Source organism: Lynx canadensis, chromosome F1 (assembly GCF_007474595.2).
Source record: "Lynx canadensis isolate LIC74 chromosome F1, mLynCan4.pri.v2, whole genome shotgun sequence".
NCBI lineage: Eukaryota > Metazoa > Chordata > Mammalia > Carnivora > Felidae > Lynx > Lynx canadensis.
In genome coordinates, this window is record NC_044319.2 from 65,990,781 (window position 1) to 66,004,050 (window position 13,270).

Genomic DNA, 13,270 nt, shown 5'->3' on the forward strand with positions numbered 1-13,270 from the left:
TAATAGCGATAATGACGCTTCCACAAACATCCACAGGCAACTGGTCGGCAAGAAATCTCGTCAACGGCCTCTGCGGAAGGGGTCCTGTAGAGCCGAGGCAGCCCGCCCTCGGTCCTCCAGCCCGTTCCTGCCACCTTGATGGCTTTCTGCCTGTTTCCGGCCAAACCTGGAAGAACTTTGAAGCCTGGACAATTCCGCTCAATTCTATTCCACGCGAATCAGCAGTAAGTCTCGGGGACCTACTGTGTGCCAGAGTTTATACTAAGCACCACGGAGATAAGGAGATTAACGGGGCACAGCCTTGCTCTTGAGGCATTTATAATAAATAGCTTTTGCTAAAGATAAGGTTCAGGCCAGTCATCGGCTTTGGTGTTTAGGAGAGAAATGATTAATCCTGATCGTGGGGGAAGAGGAGAGAGTGATTTGGGGAAGAGACTGCGTAGGGGGCGAGATGAAGCCTCGTACCCGCAGGCACAGAGACAATGCGATCCTGGGCACAAAGGACATCGAAGACAAAGGCCGGGCAGTGCGCGGTGTGTGTGGGGGCCAGTCCGGCGTGGCCGGAGCTCTGGGCATTTGTCGAAGGGCAGGGCTGTCAGGATCAAAAGTGATAATCCCCTTAAACGGACTTGCAAGTTCCATGTGCGTGGCAATTATCAGGTTCCACGTTCGTACGGCTTGTGGGACATTACAGGCCACGTAGAGTGGGATCGGGCTGTGGCAGGTCTTGAATGCACTCGTTCACCCCCGCCCTCCACCCTGAATGCACCCTGACCCTCCCAGGCGTCAGCCACTGTGCTGGGGGCTGCAGGCAGGCAGCAGAATCCCACCCGCCTCCTGCTCCCAAGGAATGTCCACGGGAGCACAGACCTTCACACGTGAATGCAACACGGGGCTACAGGCGCCTGCAGTGATAAAGTACGGAAGGGGTGCAATGGACTGAGAGAGAGAGTGGATTTGGCCTGGGGGGTCGGCTGGCCACCAGGAAGGCTTCACGGGGACTAAGATTCGCCAAGTGGGGGGTGCCCACCAAGCAGATGGGGAAGCCCACCGCGGGGGTGGGGGAGACCCTCCAGGAAGAGCATGTACGTGAGCAAAGGCCGGGAGGCAGGGTCTTTGCTGGACCGTGGCCTCTCCACGCGGTTCTGACGGGACAGAGAGCACCAGCGGGCTGGGCCGGGCCCTGTGTCGTTCTACCTGCCGGCTGGAGGGCAGCCCTGGGATTCGGTGACAGCGGCTGAGAGGGGTAAAGCCTGGAGAGCCCAGCCGGCAGCCAGGGGAGCTGTGGCTCGGCTCCTGGAGAGAAGTTATAAGCACGCAGAACTAAGACAGCGGATAAAGAGAAATGGAACAGATCTGAAATGCATGGAGAGGCAGAATCAACAGGATTTAATGGTTGGGAGAACGTGAAGCGGAGGGGGATGGTCCTCAGTGTGGGTCGCCAGGCAGCGGACCCCGATCTGGGAATCCCGGAGAGGCAGGCGTGGTGGGGGTGGCCTGGCGGCCATCCAAGGTCATTCTGAGGCATGTGGACTTGATCCTCCGGACGGTGGGGGGGCCTCAAGGGTGGCTTGAGAAAGGCTGCTGTGCACCCAACCCAGGGAAAGCGCAGGCAAGAGGGGGGCTGAGTCAGGGAGGGGAGGATGGGAGGGGGGAGGAGAGAAAGTCTGCGTCTGCGCGGCCCCCAAAGAGGAGGTGACCGGAAGTCCAGTGTCGGTGCCCCAGTGGCCACGTGGCGGGTATTGGCAGTGTTCAGTTGTGAGGCAGACGTGAGGGGCACACACACTCAACACCGTAAAATACCAGCCATTCCTCGTCTCCCTAAAATAGGTTATCTGTGGTGTGACCCGACCCTGATAAGAACAGCTTGTCGTTTGCAACTGTGGATGACCGTAGGGGGGGCAGCGGGGGGGGGGGGGGGAGGAGCCAGAGTCAGGGGTGTGGTGTCTTCCCTGTTGCAGGAAGGAGAGGATGCCCTTCCAGGCAGAGGGACCAGCACGAGCAGGGGCTCAGAGGCAGGACGACTGCAAACGCAGGAGAATGTGAATGTGAGCAAACCTCACCACCGCACCGGGCCGTCTGGGGGACCCCGGCCCCGCCGGGCCCCCCCCAGGGCCACCATCAAAGAGCTGAGGGCCGTCAGCCAGCGCTGAAGGCTGGAGAGAGGCCTCCGCTCTGAGCACTGCTGAGCACATGTCCATCTCTGAAGCAGGAGGAAGGGGAGGCAGCCAGGAAGGAATCAGGAGAAGGTACAATTTTGGGAAAGCGAACATGGTGAGGGCAGGACGGGCCAGCTGGACAGCCGCCGTCCGACCGCACTCCCAAGTCTCGGAACGTCACGGCCGGAAGAGACCAACCCTCTCATTTCACAGGCGGGGAACCCGAGGCCCAGAGAGGTGCAGTGACGGTCACCAGCAAAGCCAGAAGCACAGCTCTGGCGTCTCTGGGCGCCTCGGGTGCAGGCTCTACCCCAGCCTGTCACCAGAAAGGTCCCTTGAACACTGAAGGTGTTGCACTCTGAGGGCTGAGCGGCCTCCCAAGGTCACGGGGCTCCTGCTGTAATCAGCGATCCCATCCCGTCTTTCTGGTAGCCTCCGAGCCCCTTCTCTGACATCCCTGGCCCCTGCAGAACCCTGGGGCGGAGGGCCTTGGGGTTCGGCCTCTACTCTCACCAGGAGGCTGCAGGCGGGGCTGAGCTGGAGCCCAGGAGCACTGCCCGTGGCAGGTGCCGAAGGCCCTGGGGCCCGGGAACTCTCGGACAGATGCTCTGGATGTTCTCTCCAGCCACACACAGTCCTCTCCCCGAGCCCCACCTCCAGACACTGATTTTCAGCTTTAAACCTCAAAAACGGCCAACGGCCCCCCCAAGCGGGGGCTCCCAGGGAGTGCTCACTGGAACATGAGGTCAGCTCAGTCCAGGAGGGCTGTGACTGCGCCTCCAGCCCTCGTCACAAGCGGGCAGTGGCCGTTGTGACCCGAGCACCTTCAGCCTGGTTTCCTGGTCCTTCTGCCCACTGACCCCAATACTTCTCCGCCCGCACCCAAACCGGGCACTCGCCGCGGACCCCTCCTGGCTTACCTCGCGCCAGCCAGCACCGGACACGCCTCCTCAACAGGTCTCGGTCATCCCTGTCCCCGACACCTACTCCCCTCGCTGAAGCCCCCTCTTTTCTCCCTGGACTATGGCAACACCCCTGACTGGTTCCCCCGCCTCCAGCTCGTGCCCCTTAAATCCATTCTCCACACAGTTGCCAGAATGATCTTCCTAAGACACAAATCTATCGCCACCCCGTGTGAAACCTTCAGTGGCTCCCCAGTGACCTCGGACGAAGCTCAAATTAGCTTAGGTCCCGGCCAACCTCACTGCTCCCACAGTGTCTTCTGTTCTCCAGGACATGCGCTCCGCCTTGCAGAAACCCCAGCACGCCAGGGGTCTCCGTGCCCATCCTGCCTCAGCCCTCCAACTTGCATGCTCCCCTCCCCTGCCACCGGGCTCCCCCCCTCTTCCTCCTCCAAGAGCAGTTCAGGCTCAGGGCCCCAGGAGCCTTCCCGGATCCCCAGCCCGTGCAGCACTGAGCTCACAGGGTACTTACAGCCCTAGGACTGAGAAGCACTGAGCTACAAGCACCTCAGGACAGACGCTGTTTGTAATCCAGCCTTGTACTGAGCAAGGACGCCCATCTCCTCGTAGACGCTCAACTAACGCTTGTGGAATTGAACTGAACCCCAAAGTTAATCTTCTCTTCCTACCTCGCCCTACAAATACATTTTATTCCTTCTGCCTCCTCACTTGCTAACCCAAGTTTTTCTTCTTCTGTGCCATGCAAATGCCCCCTCTTCCAAGAAGCTCTCCCTGATAGCCCCCCCTCCACACCCCCGAGCTTGTGCCACACGGCTTAGCATCTCTGCTGCCTCTCTCCCGAGAGTGAGCTCCACTCCCAAACCAGCCCGCTCGTTCTTTCTCAAAGGCAGTAAATGCTTCCTGCGCTTGTGGTCAATGTCATAAGATTTCTTACCCCTGCAATTCCTCCTCCAGCTGCGGGGCGAGGACTGTGCCCCAGCCCCACCGCACGTGTATTGGCTGTGACAGGTGCACGGTCACGGCTGTTCAGGGCCTGTGTTGAACTGCTGACTTGTGTGTTTTATGTTATTTTTGTACACGAGCAAAGGTGTGTGTTCCCTTTTCCTTCTAGGTGTTTCTCTGCACCTTTCTGTGTCCCACTTTGGGCGACAGCTCCGAGATCCCTTCCCGCTTTGATGCTGGGTGAGTCTGCAGCTGTGGGTTCACTGGGGGCAGGAACTACATCTGTTTCTTCCCTCCTGGCTTCGTACACCGGAGGCTCGAAAAATCGTGCTGGATGGAAACCATTCCTGGTCTCTGCTTCTCCCCTCTTCCTCTCACGGGAGGCAGGCGCATCTAGGAGCTAAGTTGGTCAGTAGCCAGCTCTGCTGTGCAGCCTGGGACCATGGGCTTCACGTCTCTGTGCCTCAGTGTCCTCGTCTGTAAAACGGACGTGACATCAGTATTTCCTCACAGAGACTAAGCCCCAGGCAAGTTTTAGTTGTTATGATTATGATGATGATGATGATGATCGCCTGATCTTTCCATCTTTCTTATCTCATTTTTGGATTCCTCACCCTTTTTGATCTCGGGGACCTGATAAGTGTCATCGGCACCAAGGAGCCAAGGACGGGAGTGCTGGTGGAGGAAGCCCGCGGAAGCCCAGGGCTAGGTTGCTCTTGGGCTCCAGAGATCTCTTGCTCAAGAGAAAGGGAGGGTCGGGGCCGGGGCAGGTGCAGGAAAGTCCTGGGCAGAGGAAGGGACCTGCCAGCTCACTCAGAGCAGATCATTTTTGTGGGAGCCACACCGGGGAGGGGGCACGGCTTATGGAACATTCCACAGGACACCCGAACCCTGGCCCTGAAACACTTGTGTGCGCGGGTCAGAGCAGGTTATAACCAGTGTGGCCGAGGCCCTGGCCGCTCCGGGAAGGACGTGCACAGGGGACCGGGGACTCGGGAATGTGGTTGTGGCCCCGGCTCTGTAGCAATTACGACCTCAGGCAAGGCTCACCGCGCTGAGCCTCAGTTCACCCAACTAGAAAACAGGGACAGCAGAGCGATCTGGGCGGGATCACGTGTGCTCCGTAAACGACAAAGCGGCACCCAGCTCTCAGCCCTCGTTGTTATTAAGGCTGTAACTACACGGCCTAGCCATCCAGAAAATGTACCTGATAACTGAGATTCAAGTACCTTTTTAAGCCTCATTTATTTAAGCCAAACAGGTTCTCAGTCATCAGAAGGTGACCGGCCTCCATGAGACTTCACGGCTCCCCCGCACAGCCTGACCTCTCTCCGCACCACCTCCCCAGGCGGACCCCGGGGGGGTCTCCCTCCCCGCCAGCCCGAGGGGCTGAGTCCCCCGCAGGGCTCAACCCCGGGCGCCCAGGCCAGTGTCACGCACACAGTAGGCACGCACCGTGGCTGTCTTCAGCGAGTCAACGAGCAGGTGCACAAATTCTCCCTTCGGCGGCCCTGCAGGCCCCCCACCCCCACCCCGTCCGCGGCCTCTAACCGCCGGGGCTGGTTCCTCTCTCTAGAGTCACATAAAATGAATCTAATTCTCCTCCACATGACAGTGCTTCAAGCATGTGAGCAGAGTTATGACGTGCCCCAGAGTCTCCTCTTCTCGTGACCAGACAGCCCGCGTTCTTAAACTGCTGTTTCCTCCCCACGGGCCCTGCGCACACGCCGGCTGGGTGTCCTCCCCTGGCCCGGCTCCCGCCCCGCTTCTCTACTCACAGCAAACCACGAGCTCCTGCACGCGGGGCTCTCCTCCCGGGCCCCACGCCACGGTTTCCGGGGTCAAGGTCACCAAGGACCCCCAAGCGGCTAAATCCAACATCTACCCTCACCTTGGCTCCCACCTTGCTGCACAGACCAGCAGCATCTGGCACGGCCGGCCGCTGCCCCCGGGGCTTGGCGGCCTGGCGCTCTCCCGGGGCTCACCCTGGTCCTGTGCCTGCTGTGGTCCCCTCTGCCCTCGCTCCCTGCCGAGTTCACCGGGCGCACACCCACCGCCTCCAGCCAGCTCAGACCTCCCCCCGCCGCCCCAGCTCCGGCCGCTTCGGCCAAGACACTTATTTCACGGCTGCACTTGTGTGTCCCACGGGCATCTCCCACTTCCCTCCAAAACGGAGCTCCCCATCTTCCTCCCCCAAACCTGGGCCCCGCAGCAAAGACCACCCTCTTCCTCCGGGTCCTCAAGACAAGCTCCGTTCTCTGCCCTTCCCTTCCTCTCTCCCACTGCTTCCCCTCCATCAGTGCATCCTGCCGGTTCTAATCCTCAAATAATTCCAGAGACGAGCCCCGTCCGCAGGAGCCACCGGATGGGTCCCCTGTCCGCACACAGTCTGTTCATAACACAGCAGCCGGAGTGACTCTGTTAACACGGAAATTAGGTCTCAGAACCCAGCACTGACTTCCCATCTCATTCGAAGTGGAAACCCGGGTCCTTGTGATTCCCTCAAGGTTCTTGTCCCCTAACCACTTGTCTGGTCCTGGTCCTGGGTTCCTGGGACAGAGGCTCTCAGCCTCGGAACTTCCCCAGTGATAAGGGTGTCTTTGGGCTCTTGGACCACACCTGGGTTTGTGCTAAGGAAATGAGTCTGGGTGGGGGCTGGGGCTGCTGGTGGACCAGCCACGGGGTCGGTAGGCTGGGGCTCCGGGCCACAGACACCAGCCTGACCTCCTGAGACCCGGGAGAGGAAGAGGGTTCAGTGGGTTCCATCGTGGGGCCGGTGATTCACTCACCAAACCCCAATAAACACTGGACGCTGAGGCTCAGGGGAACTTTCCAGCTGGTGAACTCTTCCGTGTGCCGGGAGGGTGATGGCCTGATTCTGCAGGGAGGGCAGTGGGGGCTCCTCTCCTCATCGGGTTGGTCCCGATCTGCGTCCTTTCTAGCGGAGCTGTAAGGAAGGCACTTTGCCAAGTTAGAGTCGTTCCTGGCCCCTGAGGGGGCCGCGGTCAGAAGGGCGCTCAGGAGGTGGCCTGGGATCCCACCCTGGCTGGGGCTGTGTCCTGAACACGTGGAGTCTGAGCTAACTCTGGATGGTTAGTATCAGAACTACAGGGCGTGCGTGTGGCCCCTCACGATTTGCATGCACGTGCATGTTGTATATGCACACGCGCGTGCGCACACACACACACACACACCTTGTTTCTACCACTCGTTCCCTTGCTCACTTTGGTACATTTATACTGGATTTCCTCAAACGCAGCAGGGACCCTCCAACCTCAGGACCTTTGCATTTACTGTTCTTTCTGCCGGGAATGCTTCCCCCTGGTATGTCTGTTCCCTTCCCTCCTTCAGACCTTGTGTCAAGTACCACCTTCTGAGTGAGTTCCTACCGAACCACATCACTTAAAATTGCACAACTGCCCACGACGTTCCGGAAGCCCCTTCTCTTGTGTTACTACTCCCATGGCGCATATCAATATCCAAGTTACCTTTTATTTTATGTATTAATTTGTTTATCGTCTCCTTCCCTGACACGAAGCCTTATAAGATCTGTGAGGGTAGAAATACACACACACACACACACACACACACACACACACACACACACATTTTGGTCACTGCTGTATCCTCAGCGCCCAGAAAAAGCACCTGGTACTTTAAGGATACGAGATGAATAACAATGAGTGTTATGGTTTCTAGAAGCTTTACTACTGTCCAGTTGGCCTACTTCCCATTGAGCCGGGTATCCAGAAAGGATGGACGCTGCCTGGCGTGGGTCCCCCAGGACGGTGCAGAGGAACTCCTCCTCTTCCAGGGAGAATGTCACACCCAGCACTGGAGGCAGACAGCAGGGGGTTCACCTCCGGCTATGCCCCTTCGTGTTTAAGCTTATTTTTGAGAGCGAACACACAGGGAACGGGCAGAGAGACGGGGGACAGAGATCCGAAGCAGGCTCTGCGTTGACAGCAGTGAACCTGATCTGGGACTCGAACTCACGAACCGCGGGATCACGACCTGAGCGGAAGGAAGCTGGACACTCGACCGACTGTGCCACCCAGGCGCCCCTTTGCCACTTTTTTCTAGCCGCCTTTCACATGATGCTTTGTGCACAGGGTGCCCCTCGGGCCGTGCAGACAGTCCCCGCTCCAGGAGCACAGGGTCCCCGTCCGCCGCACCCACTCTTGTGGGCCCAGTGGGTAGCACCGTGCCCGCACGAAGGCGGCATCCGATTCACACCTGCTGAACGGACGAATGAACGTTCCAGACAGGACGCGTGTCACTGTACATGGACTGTCTCACGGAATCCTCAACACTCCCCATTACGCGGCAAGCAATCAACCTCGTCTTACTTATGGCGCTACGACGGGAAAACAGGATTAAGTTCTGGGTCTTCTGGCGTCCAAGGGCGTCCTCCTAACCTCCGGGCTGTACCGCCTCAACGGCAACGTGGCTGTGCACAGGCGAGCCGCCCCTCGGGGCCTCAATGTCTTCACCCGCGACTGCCAGGACCAGGCGGGTAGAGGCGGGCGCGTGCTTAGCCGACCAGCACGCTGCGTCAGAGGCAGGTGTTAGTGGAGTGACTTGAAGCTGCTCTAGCCCTCTGTCGTCCACACCGAGGCCCGCAGTTCGCCTTACCCTAGTTGGCAGGGCACCTTCCCGCCCCTGGGAGGGGATCCGCGCAGCCCACGTGGCCACAGCCACCGGGCACGGGCTGCCAGGGGCCCCGGCGCCCTGTGGCACCCTGCGGCTGGTCTCGGTGGCAGCTGGGGGGAGCCGGCCAGGAAGCCTCCCCGTTCCTGAGGCTCACGGCCCCCCGCCCGGCCTCCTCACTGCCTCTCCAGGAGGCACGTTTTCCGCTCTGTTTCCTCTCCTCCCCGGAAGGCGGGGACCCGAGAAGGCAGAAGCCTCCCCGGTGGCCCCTGCAATTTCACCGCGATGAGGTGCCCAGGCACGGGGCAGGTGGCAGAGGAGAGTGGCAATAGATTCAGAGAAAAGGCGGGAGCCCTGCCCCCTGGGGTCCCCTGGACTGTCAGTGTTCCCAGACACGGAGGCCTTTATCCCTGAAAGGGAGCGGCGAGGCATGAAGACAAAGGCCATATCTGATCCTGGCTGGGGCGAGGCCGTGGGGCAGGGGGGAGGGGAGTGCGCAGGGGCCCGGGGCAGGGCGGAGGCAAACAGGAGGACGGGCGGCCCGGAGTCCGCTTGCGGTCCTCCCCCGTGAGAGGAGCGGTGCCAGCTGGTGCCCTGCCTGTGCCCGTGTTTGTTTCAAAGGCGCTTTCCACGCGCTCTCCCCCCGTGGATCTGCACGCAGCTCGCGGTCTCCCCACCATCCGCCTGCCCGCACGACGAATGTCAGTCCTTCACAGGACACGCGGTAAGGCAACAGGCCCGCACAGCCCGTCAGGAAGAAGGGGCACACGAGCTGACCTCGGGTGGAGGTGACTCTGTGGCGAGGCCGTGTGCACGGGTCCAGCCGGAGCAGGGCCTGGCACTCGGGGGACACCCAGAGAACGCTGCTGGCCGCTGTCCCAGCGGGTGGCCCCTTGCACACGGCAGCGGCTTCTGTCCCCAAAGCACCCGGAGGGAGGGGCCGCCTCCCCTATGGCAGCACGTGGGCGACCGAGGCCCAGCTTACAGGGGGCTCCACACACAACCAAGGACACGGCCTGCTGCCCGTGTTAAAGAACATTTGCGGCCCCCCGCCCCGCCCCCTCAAGAAATGGGAGGCAGCTGGGGGGCACGGGGGCTGCCTGCCCCCCACCCTGGATGCCCCCCTCACCTGGAAGCCTTGTTCAGTTACCATCTGACTTAACACACTCACTCACCTGTCCCCGGGGAAAGGCCCTACCACCACTGGTCTTGCCCGGACCTCACCTCTCCGGTCTCTGGTTTGTGAAGAGCTCTCTTCCTGTCCCCGGCCCTCCCCCCTACCTCCCGAGCACTGGCCGCGCTGGGCAGTGCAGCAAGTCCTACGAGCCTCTGTGAAGGCCCTGGGTTCCCGAGAGGAGAGGCCCGCCCCAGACAGCGGAGGGGAGAGCCCAGACTCCCAGCCCGGCCCACAGCAGTCTCCCCCCACCCCGCTAGATCCCCGGCCTGCTGTCACCCCCCGCGAGGGGCCGTTCCCTAGGGGGCCTGGATCTCCTCCTCCCCTCAATCTTTGCCTCAAATCCATGATCAGTTCCAACTCCAAAATACTTTTCCTGAGCGTCCCTGGTTCTAACTGGCACTCTGTCTCCTGGACAATCTCAGTCCCAGGACCGCCTGCCACACCGTGAATTGTCGGTGTGAATGACATCTGCACGGAGGAATGCCAGCCTTGTCCACAGCCTTTCACTGGCTGTCCCCACTCAGGCTCCCTCCAACCCGTGCCTCTCTCCAGAGCGTGTCCTCTATTCTCTCCCTCAGGGATCCTACCTCACTCAGCTTTGTAGAGTGCCTGGCGCATAGTAACTGCTCAATAAGCGTTTGTTGACTGACTGTCGGTCATCACCCTGCTGTCTCTCCCCTCCTCCACATCTCCTTCTGGCTTCCACGTTGCCCCCCCCACCCCGAGTTATGATCCCAAAACACTAAATCGAGTCCATAACTCACTGCTTTCTAAACTCCATTATGTCCTTGCCGTTCACGATACGATTCAAAATCTTTAGCTGGACACCCAAGGCCCTTCACAGCCAGGCCCTCGCCCCCTTCCCCACCTTGCCTCTGGCCACCCACCCCCGGCACGCAGCAGCCCTCCTTCTCTGAAGCGGCCCAGTCTTTTCCGTACTGGGTTGGGTTAAGGAAATGCTGAAGCAACTATCCCCTCCATCCCTGCTCTGAGCTCAACGGCCTCCCCCACCGTGAAGCCCTCCAGGCAAAATGAGCCACTCCTGTTACACTCGCCCAGACAGGGGAGGGGGGACCCATATTTATGGGGCACTGATGCTGCTGCATGATCTAGTTTAATTCCTCCTCAGTACAGTGTTGGAAGACAGACGTTAATCTCTCCACAAACCACGGCTCAAGGAGATCACAGAACCAGTGAAAGCAAGGCTCGGGATTCGAACCCCAGTCTGTCGGACTCTGGAGTCCCTGGTCTTTCTCCTCCTCCCCACTGCCTCCTACCTCCGTCATGGGGCCTCCTTGCTGTGTCTACGGCACGCGTCGGTCTACACCCCTGGTTACACGTACGGCTACTCAGATCTACGTTCCTGGAGGCCAAGCCCAGGAATGGGCTCCTACAAGGTCCCCAATAAATGGTTAATCGAACAGATACACAAGTGAGCGAACGGAGGCACTGAGGGTTACATCACTCCCCAGGCGTGAGCCGCGACGAGGGACTGTCCGGAGGAGACCCACCTGGGGGACCCCGCCTCCTGCTCCCAGCATCAACCGGATGCTCTCTTCGGAGCTCTGTTTTATAAGCAAACCAACAGCCCTCAAGGAGACGGCATGGTTACCGAAAACCAAACACCAAACACATCAAAACAAACCACGAAACATAACAACAACACCCACAGGTGACAAGCACGGCTCCCTACAAAGAACAAGACAGACACATCCCTCGCCCTCTGGGACCTGCCTCTGAGACCCACACCACCAGGGGTGGTAACGCCAGGCCGCTCGGCAAGAAGGCCTCGAAACAGAAAATCGATAGAGTTGGCCAGACTGTATCTACAACCTGGGCCCGTCAGGGGACACGAAGGGGTGGGGAGGCGAGGGGAACAATGCTGAGGCACAACCCACCCCGAGCCCCTGTGTCCAAGAACAATCGGGAGGCAAACCAGCCTGATGAGCTGGTGTGGGGCACGGGCTGGGAGGTCCCTGGCATGTGGGGACGTGAGCGCACGCTCGTCCCGGCCCCCTCGCCACCCCCGCCCTCCCTACCCCCCTCCCCTTGCGCCTCTCGCGTCTCGGGCCAATGCTGCTAATCGTTTTCTCCACCGGCCAACTGGTGGGAATGAGGGGCGTCCAGCAGTTTAAGTGTTGGCCATCGGATACGGAAAAATAAAACGGGGACAGAGCTGCGGGGTCAGGAAAGGGAAGCCCGTTTCCAAGCGATTTTCCCTCTTAATGCTGATCCGTCAGGGCGCGTCATGGACAGCCCTACTGCAAGCAAGACACAGTGACCGTCAGCAAAGTCCAGGCATTCATGATGCGAGGCCAGGCAGGCTGGGCCCGCGCACGGTGCTCGTGGAATGGCAGGGCCCCGGTGCTGGGAGGGACGGTGGAGGTCACCTTGGCCAACGTGCTCCTCAATCAGAAGTCCCCGGTCCAGCGTGCCCAGCCCACGGCCCTCCGGGCTCTTCCGGAAGCCTCCCGGGCCACGGGGCTTGCTGCCTCGTGAAGCAGCCCTTCTCGTTCGCTGGACGCTCAGGTGGTCCAGAAGTTCTGTCGCTTCTGCGACGTCCACATCCATCCCCCGCCCCCCGCCCGGCCCTCTGGAGCCGGTCCGCACCGGCCGGACCTACTTCGCACGGCTGTTGGAGATTCCGAAGTTACAGCCGCGAACGCACCACGTCCCTTGGGGTGCTCCTATCTAGTGGGCCAGTCTAAGGCTTCCTCCATGTGACACGGGGTGCTCCCTCTTCCCCAGACCCTGGGTGCCCCGTTTGGGTCCAGTCTTCCCTTTGTGAGATCTCGGAGGGCCGAGCGCGGTCTCTCCTAGTGCCCAGGGAGGCAAAGCTGCAGAAGGACCAGAAGTTGGTTACTTCCAGCATCACGGCCCCTGTTCCTGGTTGGGCCGCTTAGCGTCCTGTACCTCCTGCCAGCACGTCCAGCCGGCTCCCTCCAGCCACGCCAGGGCAGCCTCATCCGCCTCCCCACCGCGCATCTCTGGGGCCTAGAACAGCGCCTGGCACGTGGCAGAGACACGTAAACATCTGCCGAGTTCACGACCACGTGGACTGAGGCACAAGCTTCGGCTCACACATGGCCTCTGCACAGGCCTGTGTCCTTGGGCTCCGTCGCCCGCCCCGGGAAGAGAGGGCCGGCCTCCCGCCCCCGCCAGCCAGGCAGATGGGGGGGCCGGTAGAAGAGAGCCTCCCGGGAAGGTCTGTGGGCACAGAGCCAGGCCACGACTCCACCAGAGTTTCTGAGCGGCTGGCAGGCCGGTCCTGCCCGGCGTCTAGCTGACACAAGAGCCCGGACGGTTTCCTGCTGAGGCAACGGGGGTGAGGGGCAGCCGGCTCAGCCGCGGGCCCTGCAGGGGGGAATCTGTGCTGGACTCCGGGGACAGATGTGGGGAGGACGGGAGACAGGCCCCCA

General features: G+C 60.6%; 1 protein-coding gene across 1 annotated transcript in view; it reads right to left on the minus strand.

Annotated features, from left to right (window-relative positions):
• KIRREL1 (kirre like nephrin family adhesion molecule 1) overlaps window positions 1-12,422 on the minus strand; it is a 47,095-nt gene extending 34,673 nt beyond the window's left edge. Inside the window, exons 1-5 of the mRNA XM_032591721.1 lie at window positions 12,242-12,422; window positions 9,389-9,586; window positions 8,677-8,787; window positions 8,443-8,574; window positions 7,752-7,858 (exon numbers count right to left, since the gene is read on the minus strand). Coding sequence (XP_032447612.1) covers window positions 7,752-7,858; window positions 8,443-8,574; window positions 8,677-8,787; window positions 9,389-9,586; window positions 12,242-12,422 — 729 coding nt within the window. The remainder of the gene's footprint in view (window positions 1-7,751; window positions 7,859-8,442; window positions 8,575-8,676; window positions 8,788-9,388; window positions 9,587-12,241) is intronic.
• Window positions 12,423-13,270: the final 848 nt, after the last annotated feature.